Genomic DNA, 20,248 nt, shown 5'->3' with positions numbered 1-20,248 from the left:
GCCGGGGTGAGCCGAGCCGAGCCGAGCCGAACCGAACCGAGCCGAACCGAACCGAACCGCCGAGGATCCTGTCCCGGCCCTGGGCCCGGTGCCTGTCCCGGTTCGCGGCGGGAGGCGGGACCGCCACCATGGGCTGCCGGGCCCCGCTCCGCTCACGCCCTCCTTTCCTCCCCGCAGGCCATGCAGCGGCCCTGGCTGTTCGGGCGGCTCAAGGCGGCGGTCATCGGGATGGTGCACGTGGGAGCGCTGCCAGGTAAGCGGCCGGGGAGCGGCACGGCCGCGGGACCTGGACCAGGACCGGGACCGGGTCTGGGTCGCCGGTGTCAGCCCTTAGCCCGGCTGCGGGCCCCCGAAGGCTGTCCCTTCACCGCAAGCACCGCCCCGCATGAAGCGCCCGAAGTTTGGGCGCGCCCCGTTTAAGAAGAAAAAGGCGGGAAACAGTTCCACATAGGGAGCTGGGTTGAGAAAACAAGGATTTGGGTTTGGTGAGCTCTGTGTTTCAAGAAGCAAGGGTTAGGGACAAATGGGCGTTGAGATAGTTTGGAGGTTGGATAGAGCTCTCCCATGCCCTTAGAGGTACTTGGAGGCTCAGACAACAGGCAGGATCTGGCAGCCTGGCCTCCTCGTCCCCCTTTCCAGCGGCTGAGGGTGGGCAGAGCTGATTCGGACAGCCCACCTTCCCCCTGACAGGCTGATGCCCAGAGCTCGAGGTGCCCCACGTTTTCCCAGAAGCAGCCCCCAGGCGGTGAGGCCATCACCCTGTGCTGGGAAATCAGGCCAGCTAATAGAGCTGGCACAAGGCTCAGCACAGTCCCCATTTCAGACTCCCACTGCCTGACCTGAGGAGCCCAAATATCAGAAGAGACTTACGGGAAGTTCACTGAACTCCAACAAAATCCATATGTGTGTATTTCTGCTATGAAGATCGGATTCAATCACCGTTGCAGATTACGGATAGCTTTAGCTGGTTTTAAACTCACTGTTCTTTAGCATAGGTGTTCTGTGCTGACCTAGAGGTCAGTCTTGCCCATAGGTTGTACTGTCTGGAGCATCACTAATGCAGGATAAATTGTAAGTACATATTATACTATTACACATATTATACAGTTGTAAGTAAAGCTAAGAGCAGGCCTCGTGCAACAGTGGATTATAGCAGACTCTGCTCAAGTTTGTGAATTAGATTTAAGAGCTGAATGGTTACAGCAGCTCTGCCAAGTTCAGATAAGGAAAGAGATGTCAGAAAGGCATGTCACAAGATCAGGCAGCCTTTGAGCAAGTTTGCCCTATACGTTCCTGTTTCAGTATGCAATCCCCATTAATGTCCTGCCCAAAGCAGTCCCTGTCCATGGGTTTGGTTTGTGCATGCCCTGGGGTAAGCAGCATTATTCTTGCAGGGACACCAAGAAGTTCTCTTCCATTGACCCAGATCATTGATCAAGCTTGTCAAGAGGCAGAAGCTTACAGGGATGCTGGAGTTGTAAGTTTTGGTTTCTTTCTTCCCATGATGGCCATTACACAAAACCAATTCTGCACAGGCAGACTTTGAGCCTATATAATTCATCAAAAGCATCTTGAAGCTCATCAGTTAGGGAGATGCATAAATCCATGTCTTTTATTTCAATATAGGAAGTAGGCCTATTAGATTACAAAAAAAAACCCAAAAACCTAAGGTAAGTATCACCTGCACCCAAAACAATTGAAAAGGCTGAGATTCAAATTGTACAATTCAAATTGTTTGAGTTGAATGAATCAAGTCAATTTAAGGAGTTAAATAAAAAAAAAGTGGCCTGAAAAAAGGGTTGACATTCAAGGTCTCTGGCTGTAGAATGCTTCATCAATCCAGTCTGACAAGCAACTGTATTTTTAGCTCTGTACAAGCCTCTGGTTTCCTGAGGTCATGGAGGAATGCCATGTGCACAGCTGATACACCACATGCATACCTCAGGAACCTGGAGGGTGCAGGATCACCCCACAGCTGTGTTTGTAACAAAGCAGCACAGAAAATGTAGGATATTTAAAAAAAAAAAAAAAGAGGCTTAGGCCCTTTTCTGCCCTGTCTAAGCCTCTCTCCAGGCCCCTGGCAGCAAACATGCCTGCTTTGCACATCCAGAAGAGCAGGCCCAAAAGGCCAGTCTCAGCCAGAGGCAAGAAGATACTGCTGTCAGAATTGCTGTTGGACCTAAAGTGGTGTAGTAATCTTCATAGGTCAGTAGATTTTAACAGGGTGTATGTCCTTTTGAAAGGTCAGATATGTTTTAAACATTTCATTACACCTTGTCTTGGGATGTTGATGTGCTTTTTCTTTGACCTGCCCATAGCATTACGAACATTTTCTGGTGGTGTACTAATGTCCAAGGTTTGAAAATTTCCTCAGTGAACAAGCTGTCACTGCTCTGAGTGGCTCTTTTCAGAAAAACTTTATCAACAAGCTGGTTGAAACATTTTTAATCTATAAATTAGAATGATGCTTTACAGACAGAACAAAATTGAATACAAGAGCTTAGTTTAAAGAAGACCAAGGTCAAAATGCAAGATAAGTCACACAAGGTAGGTTATGGGCAGAGCACTGATACAGCTAAACTAGGAAAGAATGCTGAGAGTAGAATCACTGAAAGGATAAACAGCACTGGGGTAAAATGATGCTAGCGTGGTGGGCTTCAGTACCTGTGAACCAGATAATCATGTGTGAGATCTCTACCCAGTCAGAATAGTCCCTGACTGCAAGCTGGATAGAACAAGGAAGTGTTCTTCCTTTTGTCCTTTTATCTTACTTTTATCTCCTTTGAGATAAGCTTTAAAATCAGTACTAACACTGAGTTTTAATTTGGCTTTTATGCTTTGTCTTTTCAATAGTTGTACTGAATTCTGCAGTTCCAGATCTTACTGGTTTGCCTTTTCTACAAGTGCACTGCAGTCTCTGAACTTGAATATATCTTTAAACCTACCTGTCAAGTAGACACGTGAGGTGAATGCAGTCATTCTTCTACACATTTGAACAAATTCAGGGCTTTGAGAGTTATAATTAACCCATTTTCTTATAGAAGTCACAGGAACATCAATATATTTCCACACTAGTCTTCATTCTAAAAGTCTGTACAGTGTTAGAGAACAGAACAGTGTTTGAGCCATATAACAAACAAGTCCTTTATTAAGAAGATAAGTCTCAGAGATAATCAGGAGAGCCTCCATAAACATCAATAAGGTTGCTTATCACTTTCTGCAATTCAATTCCATAGTTTTTTTGTGCTACTTCAAGAGAAATGCAAGTTTTCATGATAGATTCTTCAGGAGCTTCCCAGCTTTTACACAGAGACCACCACTGCCAAACCATTCTGGAATGGGAATATATATTTGGGGTTGTTGCTCAGTATTCCAAAGGCACTTTTAAGCTGTCTGTTTTCCTTGTGGAAGAAGAGCTAGAGAAAGTTTTTTTTCCTGTGGATGTTTGTACTGACATTGCTCACAAATGCTGCCCACAGTAGCCCTTAAGAAGATACGTAACCATTTGCTGCTATTTAGATGTTTACACATTGTTTCAAATTGTTCAAATCGGTGTTAACATTTCAAAATAAAGTATGTGGTCTTGCTCACTCCATCTGTGTTGCACTTGGAAGTAAATTCTGGTGTATTCAGAGTAAGGTGACTTGTCTGGCACTTTCGCAGCTTCACATAATAAATATGAAAAATTTGTGATATTAGAGCACAGTAATGAAAACAAGTGAGTGCTCAGTTAGGAAGCCATCTGTGCTCAAAATGTATATGCTTTGGACTTGTGTGTTGCTAAACAATGAAATTCCCTAGACAAGATTTTATAAGCAGCAGGCTATGAGGCATTATAATCCCTCCAATTTCTACCAGCTTTTCTTTAAGAAAGAGGCAAAATATATATTCAGGTTAACTTTTATTCATTGCATTCAGCCTGGCTGACATTTGTTTTGTAGCTAGAAAATAGAATAGAAGTTCCCACTTGACTGTTAGTTACTGTTCCTAACCGTAGCTACTGGAGTAGCTGACATTAAAAACAGTTACTATTATATGTTTTACATTGATGTTTTAAAAAAAAATAAGAGTGTTAAGCCTATTGCTCTTACAACTACAGTGATAACTGGAATTCACAGCGCTTAGAGTTTAATAACAGTGGAGACAGAATAAAGTAGTATTTCTGCATAGAAACATGTAGGTAGCTTTCACTTGGATTACAGAGGTTAACATTTCAAATCTCAGCTGTATTACAGGAAAATAAAATAGCACACAGACTGCCCACAGCTGCCTCCTATGGCACATGCAGGAGAACATGAAGTATCAGCTTATTTTTGTTAGTGATCTCCTGTTCTGGAGGTGAGTTTTAAAAGAAATTGCTAAGAGCTGTGCTTACAAACAGCAATTAAATGCTCTGCAAAGGCACCTGATTTCCTTTATAAGGGGCACATGAGGGTAATTGCTGTCATTGTCTTGGTCCCCACCTGAGCCTGTGTAATAGTAGGGATGGTCCAAGTTCCTTTCCCTTTCTGTAGGAAGGAATAGAGGTGATGAGCTTGGAGAGTTTTTTTACTGGTGTGTGTGTGCTTGCAGATAAAGCCTTTCTCTGGGGAGAAACACTCAGGTTAAAGTTGCCCTGGGTAAAAGTTACATTTGGTATATGCGGAGTTAAAACTTGTGCAATTGTTACATCAGTTGTGGTTTATAGTGTTGTTGCTGTTTTGAGGTTTTTCCACTGTAATATGTGAGTGGCTGAAGTGTTTTAAGAGGTTATTTCTGTAAGCGGAATACAACTAAGGAAATTATTTTTCATGTAGTTAGAGAGCTCTTTAAATGACCTATTTTTCAGTAGCTAACTGTGATACAAAGGGCACTTCACATGTGTAGTACTTCAAAAGTCATTCAAAGTAAAAAGGAAATATATTGTTTGAAAATTACCTATAATGAGGCTTAACACTTAAATCATCTTAATATTTAATGGAAAAGCAACATAGAAGGTATTTGTATGAGTTTTATCTCATACTATCTAAATAAATCCTGTTTTGGAGGCTTTAATGCAGAAGCTGTTTCCATAGGCTTCTAAACCATAACTTAAGTTCCAAGAACTTTAATTTAGCATAACTGTTTTCTTTCCCCCATTTTAATCAGTTGTTTGATAATACTGAAGTTTGTTTCATATACGTATCAATTCAGTAAACACAAATCTGTGGTGTTACATTTTTGTATAAAATATGAAAGAAAGCTTTGACTTAATGCATCTGTAATTTAGCTTTCTGTACTGCAGAACATATGTTGTTCTCTTTTTAATTAAACAAAGCATAATATGCAATAGAACAGTTGGATGGTACCAAAAGAATAACACATTATTAAAGTTCTATCAAAAATATTCACTGTAACTGTGGACCTGGAGGCCATAGGAAGAGGCAGTTGCTGAAAAGTGAATATAGTAAATTTAAAGCAGGAGAGAGAACTGTTGCAATCCTCCCATATGCCTGCATTTTGAGTTAAAATTCAATGAAATATTTTTATATGTAGTACTATGGCTAGGGGTTTTTATAATTTATTGAAAGAACTAATTCATTAATGTAGCTAATGGAATAATTTGCTTTATGCAAATCCAGAACTGTCAGCGTAGTAGCAAGTTGTGAAAAGTTCAGTTTCACTGTGGAATTCTGCCAGCCCTTGCTCTTGATTTTTTTTTGGCTATTAGCATTGCTCTCCAGGAGCTGAACATTTTGAAGCCCCATTCCCAGTTGTCTTTCTTCTGTTAAGATTGATTCTTGACTGCCTGGAAGTCTGGGGAGGCAGTTTTGCAGAGCCTGGTTCCTGGTCCTTGTGATAAGCTTGGAGTTTCCCTGATACCCAGATTTTGCTGAAGTCTGCTAAGTAGAGCATTTCTGGGCTGAGGGCTTCCAGGCTTTTTAGCCTCAAGGAATTACCTGATTTTGATGGTTTGTTGCATTTTCTTGAATTTGTTTGGTTTAAGTATTATAGTTCTACATTAGTCTTTTTGCCACACGCAACTACTGACCAACTGCATTCTTGCTTAGACTGACTTAACACATTTACATGTGGAGAGAACAAGAGGCTACAGGATTGCTCTTTCTGTTGGTACCACAAAAGAATTCGGTAGTTGTACCTCAGATACCAAGATGATTTGGTCAGTTCAGGTTTGTTGGAACAGTCATTCTAGAAAAAATTACTAAAAATTGTCCCTTTTTTTTGTGGTTTTCTTAGGACGGGTTGTTATCTTTGTCATATGGCTACCTCCCACCACAGGTAGAGAAGTGCAGATGTTACAGATTGAACTGGGCACACAAAGTCAAGCACAGATGTTTTGGTTGGTTGCCATACCTGATTGCCTAATTCAGGTTTTCCTGGGCTGGAATTGTGTCATTAAATATCTGCTGAATGGCACCACATAGTGCAAAGGTCTGATGTGGAGTGTCATCATATCAGGTCCCCTTTTCCATTAGCAGGTTGTGTCCCTTTGCTTTTTAGGTAGCATGTGTTTTGTGTGTTTAGATACTGAGCTGTGAGCAATTTGGGAAAAGCAGCTGTGCCCTGGTGCATTGAATGTTTGCAGCTTGTGTTCTTGGGCTGGCCGTGATGCTCCACTGGATTATTTCCTTTCCACTTTTCCCCACCCTTTCTGTTGGGTGTTCATTTATGATGCCTGTGCCTTAACCTGTAATTCAGCCATTAAATGCTTATACTGTTTTATATACTTTATTATCTTTTACTGCCAGAAGGGCTTCCACACTATAACAAAGATTAGAGAAGTGTTACATATAAAAGATCTTTTAAAAGGAATTTTTTTTGTATCCCCTTCCTGATTCTCTACATTATTAATAACCAAGCTTCTATGTTTAATCTCTAATTGTATTTTTTCCAAAAAAATGTTCCTTCTATTCTTGTTCAGTTACAAATCTTTGAAAGGTGGAGCTCTCATTTTAAAGGATTAAGATGTGTGATAAAACTCTAGAGAGAGCAGAATTTATTTGCTATATATGCAGTTAGTTTGTCTCTTAAACTTTCTGCATTCTTAGACTTAAGCTGGTGAGAAATACCTGGTTTTCTTTTCATCTTCTTACTGCTAATGCAAAATACCAGACATAGAATATGTTTCAAAGCTTCGCTTTTACTCTTGTTATTAATCCTTGACAAAATTACATTGTATCTGCAGTTGTTGCAAACTTTTTAGTATAGCCTATGCAATGATTGGGAAAGACTGTAGCATTAGACAATGTACAAATTGTATCAGCTGAGTATTTTATCATCACTCCATTGTTTGCCACGAGCATGTCCATGTGGATGAAGAGGCATAATAGACAATAATAGATAAATAAATTCCTTCCAGTAATTCTGAATACAGAATGGGAGAAATATCAATAGTTTGTATTATGGCATTTGGCACAATAATAGTCAAACAAAAATTTTTTTATTTATCCAAACTAATACTTATTTTCTGACACGAACTGAATTGAAAATTGCCCTGATTGTCTTGGAGTCCTCTGTTATCCAAACATACTCAGTATCTTGTATTCCCCTTGGATAATTGAAGTTTGACTTTACACTATTTTTAATGAGGTATAAGATTTAACTCATTTGCCTATAGTTCACATTTTAGGATGGATCAAAGGGACCCAAATTGATGAATGTATAATTAAAATCACATTTATTTATCTTCATGATTTCACTGCAAATACCACGCTGTTGATGAAAGCACTTTTATAAGTGAGTGGTTGTGTGCATCAACACAAACTTGCTGTAGATAATCCTTCCTTGGAAGGAAAACCTTTGCATTTATGTGTCTTAATAGACAACATATAACAGTAAACTGGCCACATTTGTGTGGTACAATGATGTTTTTTAACAATTCTTTCCCCAGGATGGGTTGATGGTGGAGAACATGCACGACGTGCCGTACACGGTGCGCCCGGGCCCGGAGGTCACCGCAGCCATGGCAGTGCTCGCTGCTGCGCTGAGACAGAGCTGTCCCCGCGTCCCGCTGGGTGTCCAGGTGCTGTGTGCTGCCAACCAGCAGGCAATAGCCATTGCTCTGGCTGCAGGTAAAGGAAAGGGCTCCTCACTTATTCCTGCTGTTGCTGTGGCATTCGCTCTCCACAAGCTGCGCCTTGTGCTGCCATAGAGACCGTGGAACGCTCTCCGTACCCTGAAAAAGCAGCAATTAGATCCTGAGAAAGATGCCTGCTTGATTAGAATGGATGGTACTTGTGCACTGCTTCAGTTGGAGGCTGCTAAAGGCTGCTACCACAGCTTTGTAGGTGAAACCTGTCTAAATGTAATGATTAACTTTAAATCTGATCGTGTATGAAAGCTGCCTTTGGTGTAACTCTTATTTACTTCAGTTATATGTGAGGATCAATTTAACCCATGGTGGTTAAACATCCTGTTTCAGCATCTATTTATATGTTGCTGCTGCTGCTATCCATTAAAATGAAGTTTTTGTTGTCTTTTTTTTTAATGAATGAATAAAATGAAGCTTTTTATATAATGACAAAAATAGATAGCCAAAGTACTTAAAATTAAATTGCATGTGGGGGAAATTAAATACAAATTAATCTATCCTTATTGTATGAATCCTAGAGTTGCTAAACATCCTGCTCTTACTGTTTGCTAAGGCAATTTTAGTTTTTCATAAGTAACCCTCCATGATGTAGAGGTGAAGTCTGGCTTAATTTGGAAAAACTGTACTTCCTAAATTCATAAATTGAAGAGAATCAGTGCATGGTTTTGCCCAAATTGACTGTCATTATAGTAAGGCTGCACATTTTTGCATTTACTAATTTTATAGAACCAGGCAGAAGATGCTGGTATTAAGTGGAAGCTGTACTTCAGGTACAGTCATGTAGGCTAACCTATCTGCAGTGGCAGTTTAATTATGCCTTATACGTTCTAAAAGCTTTAAAATCTTGTTAATAGATGTGTTTTGAACAGACATTTGTTTTGTGAGCTTTAAAATCAGATGTTGCCATTTTCAAAGTATCTAGTCACTTCACACATTAAGAAAACAATTTTTATTGTTGCATTGGAACCTATATGAAAGCCTCAAATAAAAATGGTAATAGAATCCAGCTTTAGTTTTTAGAGTTTGCTGCTTGTGGGCCACTGGAGGTACATAGGTATTTGGAAAGATAGCACATACCCTATTTTTAAAAGCAATCCTTTGAGGAGCAAAAATCATCCCTAAATAAGGGATATAGTCTGGGAACAATGCATTTCTCTTCTTTGCAGTTATTAATGAAGGGAAAAACTCCTGGAGGGCTTGAGTTTTGCTCAGCTCTACTACTGTTCTGCACTATTTCCTCTGTAACTGTAGAACACCAACCAGAAAGGGCCTGTGTTTAATGCATTTCATTGCACTTTTCTAAAAATTATTGCCTCAAGTTCACTGAACAGGGAAGCAGAAAGAAAATCACTTTAAGCAAAGCCATAGTAAAGTGGGTACCTACTTTTTAGGTAGAAAATTTAAATATTTTTTCTGTAGTGACTTTAATGTCAATACAGTTTTGACAGGTGGCTATTAACAAAGCAAATCCTGTATGCTCTTACTACAAAAATAACTTGCTGAAGGTGTTTCAGCTAAAAACCATATGTACTATCTTCTGCGTACTATACAGTTACTTCATTTTCCCTGTGGAAATCCCTGTCTTTGGTAGGAATAGCTGTTCTTAAGAGAACCACACAGGGAATTTATAACAGGTCTCTAGGAGAAGGTAATGATTTTATTTTGTAAAGGGTAGGGGGAAATGCATGGGTCTGCAGTGTGACTAAGAGCTCAACTAGCTTGAAGAAGGACTTGTTGGGTCCTGTGCCTGGGTGAGCCTGGGTCACTTATCATGAATCAGGGCTCAATTTTTATCTTATAAATTTAGAAAAAAATGATCCAGTTGGAAGGGACTTTAAGCAGTCATCTAGTCCAACTACCATCTCTACCTGAAGCTGCCCTTTTTCCTTTCAGAACCAAGTTACTGAAATTGCAGTTCTGAATCAGTCTTCATCAGTGATGATGACATGGTTGATAGCTAATAAATGAGGCACCATGTCAGGAGATATCCCAGATCTCTCCATGTCGTTTGTAAACACAGCTTTGCTGTCTGAGCCCATTCCTTTCCCTCCTGCTCCAGCAGAGTGGGAATTCACTTGCAATCATCCACGATACTGTTTAGGGTAGGATGGAATTGGGCAGAGTTGTGCTTTTTGCTGTCCTTTTTCACTTCATATTAATGCAGTGGTGAGGGGAGGCAGCTCAGCTGAGAACTGCAGCAGGGAGCAGCCAGAGGTGCTGTGAAAGGCAGGGAGTGCTGTGGATCCTGCTGGGGAGACCCTGCTCCTCTGTCATGCTGAGCACACGAGGAGCTGCTGCAAGACAATGTCCTGAGAAGTATTTTTGCAGCACAGACACACCGTGCCTCCAGTGTCAACAGCAGACAAAGTCAATGCTCTTCTAAAAGTTCTCTTTATTAATTTTCATTGGATATTCCCTATTCTTGTTTCCCAATGAAACTACAAAATGTGTTGTTCCCATATAAGCCAGAATTGGGACTGCCTATTAACTATTCAATGGCTATTACTTTTCAACTTGCCAAATGTGAAAGTAAGCAGTAGTATCATTCTCACAATTTTATGAGCATAAAAATGAATTCATTAGCAGAATCTGATTATGGCTTCATAAAACAGAAGGGTAATGATATGTGCCTGCACCTATTACACTTGGTTAAAAATTGTATTTTCATGACTTCCAAAAACGCAGTGAGAGTGCAGCCTTGTTAAACTAAGTAGAATTCATTGTTTAGCAGAAAGTCTTATATTACTGCACTAAGGAAACACAAACCGAGCATCAACAATGTATAAGCGGTGACTTCAGTAAGTGAAATTACATAATGAATAGGCCCTGTCCTGACTTAAACCTTGATTGCTGTGAAGGTGTCACACATCTCTAGGCTCATCCATAGTTTTATGATTAGAGAAATAATTATATAACTCTGAATTGTACTGTAAGCTTGGGTGATGTAATTAGAAGGTATAGCTTTTGTTCCTAGATGTAGAAATCTCAGTTTAGCTACTTGCACTGTGTTTATCACCCAGTGTCTACAAGCACCTGCAGTGGTACTTGTGGCACACTCTTGTCTTTGGATCCTGAGCACACTCCACGCTTTGCACCGCTAATCTCAAGGCACAGGACAGCTTGCATTTGATTTGGCATCCATCTGTGATGTTTCTTGTTAGCTGGAGTCTGTGTTGCTAAGCAATACAGGCTCTTCTCTATCAGGCGTAAGCTTCTGTTTCTGCAACTTCAGGGCTTTTGGAAGGAAACTGAAATTTTAAAATAAACAGACACCTTGTCATTTGGTAAATAAATTTTCAAGATCATCTATGTTTATAGTTGGAATGTGCTAAGGCAATGTCTCTGTTGCCTAATCAGTTCTCTGGTGGGTAGGATTGCATTCTTGACGACTGCTTTCACATGCATTGCTTTCCTTTATATGATGTCAGCTCTAATTAAATGTGCATCTGACTCCAAAGCTGGAGCATAGCAGAGCTTCAGAAGGACATGGAAGACACCTCCAAAGCAAGCTGGAAGAATAGCAGAACTGCACAAGATGGGTGCAGAGCTTTTACACAAATGTGTAGAAGAGGCAGGTTTTAAATGACAGGTTCAAGGCTATGAAAGACAGAAGCAGGGAGTGCAATAAGGGAGTCAGAATTAAACCTCGTGCCTCACAGCCCTGGGTTTATAGCTCTGTGGTCCAAGGCTTCAGTCTTACAACAGAGGTATTTTCAAGGCTGTGGAGCGTGGCCCTGAACATCAATGACTGGCCCATGTGAAGTAATTCCAATTCATAATCTTCCTTTTCAGTATCCATCCCAACAAACCTTCCTAGTGACAAAACTTAATGAATATGGTGAACCCATGTTAGTAAGGCGTGGCAGAATTGATGGTTGGAGTAGAATGGCAAATGTTTGACTCTTCCTAAGCCTTTGGCACAGCTCTAGAAGCAATTTGTGGTGCTGTGTAGGAAACATACGCTATGTTCAGATGGAGTCACATGAGTTGGATATATAACATGTTTCAGCTGTGTTTCCTTGCCTAATTTCCTATAGAAAGGTGGTAGTGCGATTCCTCTGTGTCTGTAGCCTTGATGCTTTTAACCTGATGGCCAACTTCAGGCATATTTAACAGGGGAATAGATGTCAGAAAAGCAGTAATGCAATGAAAGTTTCCAGAAAGAGGGAAAGAGATACAAGTTAATGACCCTCTTTGGAGAGAAAACACATCATTAGAATAATGGAGCTGTGTTTTGACCCACCTGCTCCTCTGTCTGGCACACCATGGCAGGAGACAGGGCAGGGTGTGCAGCTGCCTGTTCTGAGCTGCACAGGAACAAACCGAGGGGCTGAGGGAGAGAAGGGCACCAGGGGCTGGGGGAAAACTGGTGGGGTCAGTGGGAGAGAGGGGAGCTGAAAGCAGTGAGTGGGAAGAAGTCAGAGAGAATAGGGGCAAAAATAAAGAATGGAAAATATGTGGAAAAGTGAGGTTGGTTAGTCCTAGAGCACATGAAACAATTTGTGTTGGGATCAAACAGGAAGGGCAGTAAGGTGGATTTTTGTTTGGCTTTAGTGTTTTTCTTTTCCAGTTCTCAGTTTTATCTAAAATGTTGCTTTTGACTGTTTTCAGGTCTTGATTTTATCCGGGCTGAAGGGTTTGTGTTTTCTCACGTTGCTGATGAAGGGATTATAAATGCCTGTGCAGGTGACCTGCTACGATACAGAAAACACATTGGAGCAGACAACATTCAGATTTTTGCTGATATTAAAAAGAAGCATAGGTAAATACAAGCAAAATTTTATGTAAATATGAATGCAATCGTGATCTTATATTTTTCTCCATTTTCTGATTTTTTTTAACATCAATTTTCTTCCAGGAAAGTCAATCATTTAGAGAGAGGTTTATTATTTAAGCGCAGACATGCAGTGCTATGAGGGGATACATTTAAAAATAAATCTGCAGCTGTAAGTTGCAAGTTGCTTTATCTGTGAAGTTTGTAGTTGCTTAACCTTCAAATTTTCAATATGCCAGCTATAAAAGCCTTGCATCTGGTGTAGGAACTTTGTATGCACGTGTGTATGTCTATTATGTCTAAAGAAGTTTTGTTGCTGAAAGTTAGGTATCCGAGATTATTTTTTAGTTATGAAGGCAGTTGCCATATAAAAGCATGCAAGTGATAATATTTTGGCATTTTAAAAAGCTCTTCTCTTTCTTCTCCTTTCTGCCAATAATACTGATTCCTGCTACTTAAATCAGTGCTGTCTATGTAAGGGTTATATTCTATGATTATCAAACAGAAGGAACTTATGACAGATAAATCCAATTTCTTTTCTACTTGTACTTTATCTTACCTGTCACATGGTACTTTCAGCTATTTAGATGTCACTCTTTGGACTTGTCTTTTTTTCCCCCCAGAAAAACTGCTCAAGTGCTATGTATTATACATGCCAAATAACCTAATTAAAATGTTTGTGTGTAGTATGCGAGCAATCATGACAATAATCAAGTTTGGAAGATCTTAAATATGTAATAAGCAGGTAACAAATTTCAAAAGAGAAAGGAAGTAATGCAGTGTGGTGGTCAGATGAAGCTTTCCAGGTCCTTTCAGAGATCTTTCTGATGACTTTTTTATGTATATATACAAATATGTATATATATATAAATGCAAATACATTGCATTAGACCTTCTGTAAATGAAATTGCAATCATGTCATTTTTATTCTTAGTCTTGACAGTTGATGAATTGGTATTTGGATTATACTTCCCATTTGACAAAGAGTTGGCCTTTAAGGAAGGGGAAGAAGTTTTCATTTCAGGCAGAAACAAGCTCAGAAGGAAACTCTGAAGGACTTGGTTGAGCTTTTTAATGTAGAAAAATGCAGCTGCCACTGAGAGCTGCTATGCTCCTGTTCTTTAAATGAGGAGATACTGTTCTTGTGCCATCACCACTCAGCAGTGCAGCATGTTTGCCATAGCTGTTGTTCTCTATTTAAATACAGAAACAACAGTGTCGGGTGTTCAACCAGCAATGGCCAGAATTCTTTCCAAGCTGGGGACCACATAAATTAATAGCTGCTGTTGCGACAGGTTTCAGACCAAGTGTGTCACCCATACATCAAAGCCTGCTGTGCAACAGCTGGGATGCAGGTGTAATTGATGTTTGTAATTGCTGTGTAAGATGATTCCTGTGGTTATATCAGGTATTAACTATACTTTCTGTTAGTTGGACTTGTGGAGGTTGTTGATTCTGTCCTAGACAACAGGATCTGATTTATGAATGAGGGCACATCCACAACTCCCACTCGAAGTCAGAGAGCTCTGTGTGCTCAGCACTTGTGAAATACAGGTGCTTGACATGTAAGCAGCTGTCTGAGTTGACACTTGGTGGTTCACACTTAGCACTGGCTCTCCAGAGCCAGGAGAGCCGGGGCAATAACCCATCGGTCCGGGCACTGCAGGAAAAGGTTGGTTTTTAGCTCTTGCTCGGGTGGCAGTGGCAGTGTGAACCCCGGGGGGTTCTGTGGGTGGGAGGATGGGGAAGCAGGGCACAGAGTGACGGCCGTGTCCCCGCAGTGCTCACGCCCTGACGGCCGATGTCAGCGTGGCCCAGACCGCGGGCGCTGCCCAGCTGTTCCTGGCCGACGGCGTGGTGCTGACCGGCACGGCCACCGGCCGCCCCACGGACCCCCGGCAGCTGCGAGGTGAGAGCCTGCCTGCCAGGGAGGGGCAGTGGGGAGAGAAACTCCATTCTGGGCTCTGACTTGATCAGAATCAACATACTTGGGTGTTATTTACACGGCCAGGGGTGTGTTTCTATACAACAGTTTGTACAGGGCAGAAATGACAATAATTCCAAGCTTTTATAAGGCTGAGTGAGGTGGAGGCTGAAAGGAAATACTGTTTCATTTGTAAAAAGTTACTTTATAACCCTAGGAAACTAGCCATATTACACTAACTAGCTGGCCATAAATCTTTCCACTGAAGAGTTCGGTGTTTTTATCTTTCACAATGAAAATGGAATTCCTGCAAGAAAAGGGGCATTTTGATAAGGCACCGTTCCAAACATTAATACCAGGGAAAGTACTGCTTGGAAGATTTTCAGAAAGAATACAGGTTCTTTGGTAGACAGGAAGATATTAACATCAAAATAATTTTTAAGTAGTGTGGATTTTTTGTCAAGGGAGGCTCGTTTGACCTATGAGTTCTGACCTTTAGAAAAGTGCTATGATTCTTGATATTTTTATATTGGCATAAGTTTGGGCCGTGTTCATGAAATGGTATTGCTCCCATGCTAGAATTAAAGTTCTGTCATGGGGACATTTAATTTTCATCACTAATTTTAATTTAGATCAATGACTTGAATTTGAATGTCTCACTACATAAAATAGAATGTGTATTTTTTTAGGTTTTACTTTACCTCACACGCTGTAACTTGGCATGTTTTGAAGTTCCAGTGCACTGTATTGTATTCAGCTTAAGTTAGCAGATCAGCATGAAAAATATACTTTACCTGCCAGAGATAACCTGGACCTCAACAGGTTGTAGAGACTGCAGCATTTTCTTAGTCTAAGGGTCCATCCCTGCTTTTACTTAATGTCTCCACTGATATTAATGCAGATTAAGCAACTTTTAAAAAATATTTGGTATTTCTGTGGGCAAAATCTTAGGTTAAATTCTGCTTTCATATATTCACATGCAACCTCCATTGATTTCCTGCATCAGAGCAAAACCTGCCCTGTAGGCCCAGAGGCTTTTTTGTCACAGGACCCCAACCAGACAGAACCATAGCTTCTGCTTTTCTTTCATGTGAACAAACTTGTCAGTCTCTGTCTCTTTCTCTTTCTGGGTCCAAAGAACAAAATGAATCAGAGTTGGCAGCTGTAATGAAGTACACATTAATTCTGTGTTTGGATTTGTTATGAAAGCAAGAGTGTGCAGATCATGGGTTTATTGTACTTAGATCACAGCATTTTGGATGTTAGCAGGCCCTCTCATGAGAAAGATGTCTTAAAACAGTTGAGAAGAACTTAAAAATCAATATTCCACAGTATAAAAAAAATTACAAATTAGGCATATCTATGTCAGGAGATTCTTAAAAGGGATCAGATCTACATTCTACAAAGTTGGTGTTGATGTGAGTGAGATTTTGCATTTCAGGAATTTATGCAGCCCCGGCAGTGCCGTATTACGGTGATACAATTGGGCACCTTTCATCACACTGCAAAGCAGCTCTTGAAAGCAAAGCTGAGAGACAGATGAGATTTTTGTCATGTCTCTTTTTCAGCTTTGTTGTGCAGTAATATAGAAGTGGTTTTGCCTTTGTGTCTTTGTGTGGAATTGATTGATTTGTGATGGGCTGTGGGAAGTGTTTCCCTGTCAAGGCAGAGATCTGTGTTCAGTCAGGTTTTGTTTGCAGTTTGTGTTGCTGCCTTCCTCTAGGCTGGCAGGCTCTGCTCCAGGGCTGCCTGGACACTCCAGGGCACCAGAGGTCGATGGAGTACAAGGTCTGAAAAATCAGGCTTCATGTTGTTAAGGAGCAAGAATTATAGCTGAACATTTTGAATTACAGTTCATTAATAAACCACGTTCTCATCTAAGAGTTTATAGAAGTTCCAATTTGCTGCCTTGTGGAATGTTCTTTGGTTGGATGTGTGAACCCATCAGGTTTTTTCTTTGGCTGTAACTGCTGAAATACCTGCTTTGCATTCAGTTTGTATTTTGAGTGACCAAAGCTTTGCATAATGACTGCTCAATTATTTCTTTGAACAAAGCAAAGCATCTCAGCTGAGTAACCTGTGGAAAACAGGTACACAGTGAAATCCAACAGCTGGCTGTGACTGTCACCTCCTTAATTACTGTTCATAAACGGGGTCTCAAGACTGACTCACCCTCTCATTTTTTGATGGCCAAAACAGAGGCTGCTGCCTGTGTGATACCCTCAGAGACAGAAAAAGTACTGATCACTCACATCTCCTGTTTAAGCCTGAAATTTAATGACAAAGTCTTTTGAATTAAAAACCTAAAATGTGTTAAGAGTGGAGCATTACCATAAACATAACTCTGTGTATGGTACAGTGATCACTGCAATGAGAAAGCTGTTAAAGAAGAGTAGTCGAGCAAGTTATTGGCACAGTGGTGCTTATTTTTATACCACTCTTTGCCATTGTCTTCAAGCTAGGAGCACTTGGCCTTTATTTCATGAAACTTGTGCATACCACAGTTCAAATGCTTTCATTGTGCTTTGCAACCAAGCACGATTGCATTGGGTTTTATTGAAGACCTGTGTGCAGCTGTGCTGCCACAAGAAAGAGCACAGTGCCCTCTAGTTACAGTCCACTGGAACAGAGAAATCTGTGTAAACTTCAGTGTCTTGTTACTGTAACATCACAAAATTATCTTTTTTCTCACTGTGTCAAAAAAAAAAAAAAAAAAGTCAGAAAAAGAATGCCAGGAAAACTGAGAGATTTGAAGCAGAACTCTATGTTTAGAGCTATTTTGACAGTGACTGAACATTGCCACACAAAAGCACATCTCACTGCTGTTGCTTTATTTTCTTTTACAGGTTAGAATTTGTGCTAGCACAGCCAATACACAAATCACCTTCTACTAATCAACTTTAGGCCCTGATGTGCTTGGAAAGGACTTAAAAGTAGCATCTGTAGCATACTTAATGAGGTAACACATCTGACTGCACACTGAGCACTCCCCTTGCCATTCTTCACATTGTCATTCTGAGTAAACCTCCAGCCCAGGAGATGAGTGTGCACTCTGTGTGTCACATGTGGATCACAGCAGCGCTTGATTCCTTCCCACTCTGGAAGGCTTTGGGTTGTTCTGGAGTTTCAGATCAGTCTCAGGTTTCACTGGGTTTTTCCCTTTGCCCAGCAGGGCTGAGTTGTTGTCTCAGACCCATATGAACATGCTCTGTTTAATTATTTGGCTTTTCATTTTTTCTGCTGATGGGAAATAATTATGAAACAACTCCCTGCTAATGTGCTTTATGCACTTGTAAGAATAAATATTGACTTGGAGCCTGGTTCCTCTGGGGATTCAGTCAAGTACTGTCACTAATCTATGGTCAGATGCACCTTAATCATGCACTGGTATTGATATAAAGCAGAAAGGATATTCCTGAGAGCATATAGATATTATATAAATAAAATTCTTTTTGGAGCAGGATATCAGAAATAATGCTATAAGTAACTAGAAAGTAATTATTTTGTTGCTGTAAGCAGAATGACTAAGAATATCAAATATGCATAGAAATAGCAAGTTTTAATTGTATATGCATGATCCATCTGATTTGTTTTGCATTTTCAGGAATGGCTATGTTGAATGGTTTTATTTTTGTGTTAAAATAGTTTTAAGAAGGAGTTATTGTTCGTAGATGGAAAAATGGTAGAGCATGTGACCTAAAAAGAGATTCAAGAGCATTTTAATTGATCCCTTTTCTTCAGTGAAGTAGGAAGGTGATAAATAATTAGTCTTCCCTGAAGCATAATTAATAAGTTAGGCTTCTGATGAAACTTCATTTAAACAGTGTTTTGAAGCAGACTTTTATTTGTTGCATGTGTGCTTTCCCTACTTACCTCAAGCTATAACTACCTTACCATCAGTTTATCACTAATTAAGCAAATTTATATGTTTTTAAAGGTCAGAAATAATGGCTCACAACATTGCTCTAAGGGATGAAGCATCCAGTCTTACGAGTCACTCTTTGGATGGTCAGTTTGACATAAAATGATGAGAAGGATGCTTAAGTAATTCTTGAACTGGGCTTTTTTTTCCTCCTCCCAAAGCTAGTACTATATTTTGAGTTTTGTTTTCATCTGTTTCTCCTCTTGAAACCTGGTAAAAGGTCAGATGATTAAGTAACACTGTATACAGGAAAAATAAGAGGCTTTTTTATTCCATTGTCATTCCTCATACTGGTAAAAGACCACTTCTCTTTCTGGCTTTTGCTTTCTGGAAAGACTAGCTGAGCTGTCAGTGGTGCCTGTATGATCCCTGCTGTCTTTCATACAAGCAAATATAGGAAGCACTCCAGACAACAGAATGTAAAAAGTAAGATTTCCTTTTTCTGTTTAGAGGTTTTTTCTAGAGAACCTCTTTTATTCTGCAATAGAAGCAATAAATACCACAATCACAAATTTGACGATACCTTTATTTTTCTGTAGAAAACTAGGCAAATTAGAGTCTTTATGGAGAGAGTTTCAAAGACAGGAATTAACCCTGATTTTGGTTTTCTTCTCTTCAGAGGTGAAGCATGCTGTGAAGATTCCTGTGCTGGTTGGGTCTGGAGTGACTCTGGAGAATGTGAGGGATTACTTGGATGCAGATGCTCTAATAATTGGTTCATATTTCAAGAAAGAAGGATATTGGGCAAATGCTGTTGATCCTGACCGAGTCAAGAAATTCATGGAACACATAAGTAAACTGAGGGAATGAGTTTGTCAGCAAACACTTTCTGTTTGTGTGTGTTTGTAGAATTGCAGCGTGGTACATCCTACAGAATTAAAGAACAAATCGTGGCCGGATGGCAAATAACACCAAATAAAAACTCACATCATATCCATTACTAGCTGGGAAGCTTGGTGACATACTTCACAATAACCTGCTGCTCTAGGCAGCACATTTCTGTGGTACTCAAAGCTACCATCAATGCAAAGCCAACTCTGAAATATTATGTGAGATATTCTCTCCTATAAGTTAAACGATTATGGAGTTTAAGAATTTTTAGGAAATGTTCATCACAGGTGAGCTGAGTTCTGTTTTGCCTTTAAGTACAGTAGGATGTCCTAAGTTTACAGCTAAAAGTGTTGTAAATTGGACAAGTTAATTAGCCTTTCAGTTTCCCCATCTGTAAAATGATGCTAATAGCACCTACATCACACAGGGGCCGTAAGACATAATGAATGAAAGAATGTACAGAGCTTTCATCTCTCCAAATGAAGGGCTCTTTTAAAGTTCAAGATCATTATTATTTTCATTAGAATTGTGCATTTATACAATTGCTACATTTTTGTAATACCACACAAAAATTTAAGGATAATTGGGGTATTGATTTACTTACAATACTTATTAGAGAATATATGTAAATACTTAATTACATTTTTAAGTAGATTTGGAATGTAGTCAAAATGCTTTTGTAAAAACTGGAGATTTTAATAAAGGTTTATTATTTTTCAGCAAGCA

At 40.0% G+C, this 20,248-nt stretch overlaps 2 protein-coding genes across 4 annotated transcripts in view; one reads left to right on the top strand and one right to left on the bottom strand.

Annotated features, from left to right (window-relative positions):
• The window catches only part of CCNE1 (cyclin E1), a 12,027-nt gene extending 11,897 nt beyond the window's left edge, over positions 1-130 (bottom strand). The window contains exon 1 of the mRNA XM_015640376.2: positions 33-130. Coding sequence (XP_015495862.2) covers positions 33-130 — 98 coding nt within the window. The remainder of the gene's footprint in view (positions 1-32) is intronic.
• LOC107209975 (uncharacterized protein F13E9.13, mitochondrial-like) lies at positions 7-20,248 on the top strand. Of its 3 annotated transcripts, none has more exons than XM_015640222.1 (7): positions 7-100; positions 178-253; positions 1,395-1,477; positions 7,871-8,051; positions 12,683-12,833; positions 14,627-14,754; positions 19,311-20,248. In XM_015640222.1, the coding sequence occupies exons 2-7, from the start codon at positions 181-183 to the stop codon at positions 19,499-19,501; spliced, it is 807 nt and encodes a 268-aa protein (XP_015495708.1). In that variant the 5' UTR covers positions 7-100; positions 178-180; the 3' UTR covers positions 19,502-20,248. The 3 variants fall into 3 exon arrangements, with proteins under 3 accessions (XP_015495708.1, XP_015495709.1, XP_015495707.1); XM_015640223.3 differs by having other exon boundaries at positions 8-88; XM_015640221.2 differs by lacking the exons at positions 7-100; positions 178-253 and having other exon boundaries at positions 1,232-1,477.

Source organism: Parus major, chromosome 11 (genome assembly GCF_001522545.3).
Source record: "Parus major isolate Abel chromosome 11, Parus_major1.1, whole genome shotgun sequence".
Lineage (NCBI taxonomy): Eukaryota > Metazoa > Chordata > Aves > Passeriformes > Paridae > Parus > Parus major.
The sequence above is the reverse complement of the archived record's forward strand: the minus strand, read 5'-3'. Positions and strand labels throughout refer to the sequence as shown.